The 1,348-nt window shown below is 67.5% G+C and overlaps 1 protein-coding gene across 1 annotated transcript in view; it reads left to right on the forward strand.

The window, feature by feature from the left end:
- Positions 1 to 37: 37 nt before the first annotated feature.
- The window catches only part of GPS1 (G protein pathway suppressor 1), a 3,622-nt gene continuing 2,311 nt past the window's right edge, over positions 38 to 1,348 (forward strand). Inside the window, exons 1-3 of the mRNA XM_004709216.4 lie at positions 38 to 211; positions 677 to 769; positions 1,037 to 1,218. Of these exons, the coding sequence (XP_004709273.1) occupies positions 59 to 211; positions 677 to 769; positions 1,037 to 1,218 (428 nt within the window). The 5' untranslated portion in view covers positions 38 to 58. The remainder of the gene's footprint in view (positions 212 to 676; positions 770 to 1,036; positions 1,219 to 1,348) is intronic.

Here is a 1,348-nt window from a genome sequence, read left to right on the forward strand (position 1 = left end):
CCCCCAGCAGCCAGCCAGCTCTGTGTCGGGGGCGGGGGGTGCAGAGAGTCAGGCCGGGATGCGGGAGAGCCCGGCGCCCAGCTCGGCCTCCTCGTCAGTGACCGAGCTGTACTGCGCCCCTCCCAACAGTAGGGCCGACCTGGGCCCGCCGGCCACGGCCGGGGACTTCAGCCTGAGCGCCAGTCTGTCGGCATGTACGCTGCTTTACGAGGTACCTTCCAGGAGAGGGGCCCGCCGCCCGCCAGCCCGATGACGACCCTGCGCCGGGCCGCGACCGCCCCTGGAGCCCGGCTCAGCCTGCCTGAGCCGAGCAGGAATCCCAGCGGCCAAACCAGTGTGCCCGAGCCTCGCGGGTCCCCGGGCCCTGCCGTGTGCCTATGGCCCAAACTGCAGCTCCGCTGCCGGGCCAGGATCTGGGGTGTCTGGGGCTGGCCCGAGGCTGCTCCTGGGGGCGCGAGGGCTTGCAAGGTGCTCTGTATGGCTTTGTGCAACCGAGGCAGGGCAGCGTCTGGGACCGCGTAGGGCACTCCCCGAGCACCCTGGCCTCTGTGGGCCCGGGCTGTGGAGTGTGGGCCCAGCTGTGCCCTGGGGGACCTGAGTGAGGGGTGGGGGCTCAGGGTCTGTGCTGCCTTCCTTAGCCTCTCCTGTGGGAGGTCTTACGGTGTCTGTGTCGCAGGGGGCGGTGGAGCCCATGCAGATTGATGTGGATCCCCAGGAAGACCCACAGAATGCCTCTGACGTCAGCTACGTGGTGGAGAACCCCACCCTGGTAAGGAGCCTTGGGTGCCTGGGTGAGTCTCAGATGGGAGCCCCAGGCATTGTGCCTCCACTGGCAGACCAAGCCCCAGGAGCACACACACACACCACCACCACCACCACCCTCCTCCCTGACCCCCGCTCACCCCCGCTCGCACCTCACACACCCTTTCATCTCAGCAGTAGCCTCTTCTGGGCTGTCCTGTAGGACTAGGGTGGGCCCAGGGCCCTACCTGCTGGCCCTGCCTAAGCCCGAATCCCTGAATCCCTGCCTGCCCAGGACCTAGAGCAGTACGCTGCTAGCTACAGCGGCTTGATGCGCATTGAGCGGCTGCAGTTCATCGCCGACCACTGCCCCCCACTGCGGGTGGAGGCCCTGAAGATGGCCCTGTCCTTCGTGCAGAGAACTTTCAACGTGGACATGTACGAGGAGGTCCACCGCAAACTCTCTGAGGCCACCAGGTGAGCAGGTGGTGTGGGAACAGGCTCCCCACCCGCCCGCTCTGCTGGCCCCCACCTGGAGGTGCCATGTGTCTGCGGCCCAGTCAGAAATGGGGCACAGGGAGAGGCCGAGGTCAGGGTGCCCTCCAGG

This window comes from Echinops telfairi, unplaced genomic scaffold (assembly GCF_000313985.2).
Source record: "Echinops telfairi isolate 266 unplaced genomic scaffold, ASM31398v2 ScPeMD7_7458;HRSCAF=8496, whole genome shotgun sequence".
Classification (NCBI taxonomy): domain Eukaryota; kingdom Metazoa; phylum Chordata; class Mammalia; order Afrosoricida; family Tenrecidae; genus Echinops; species Echinops telfairi.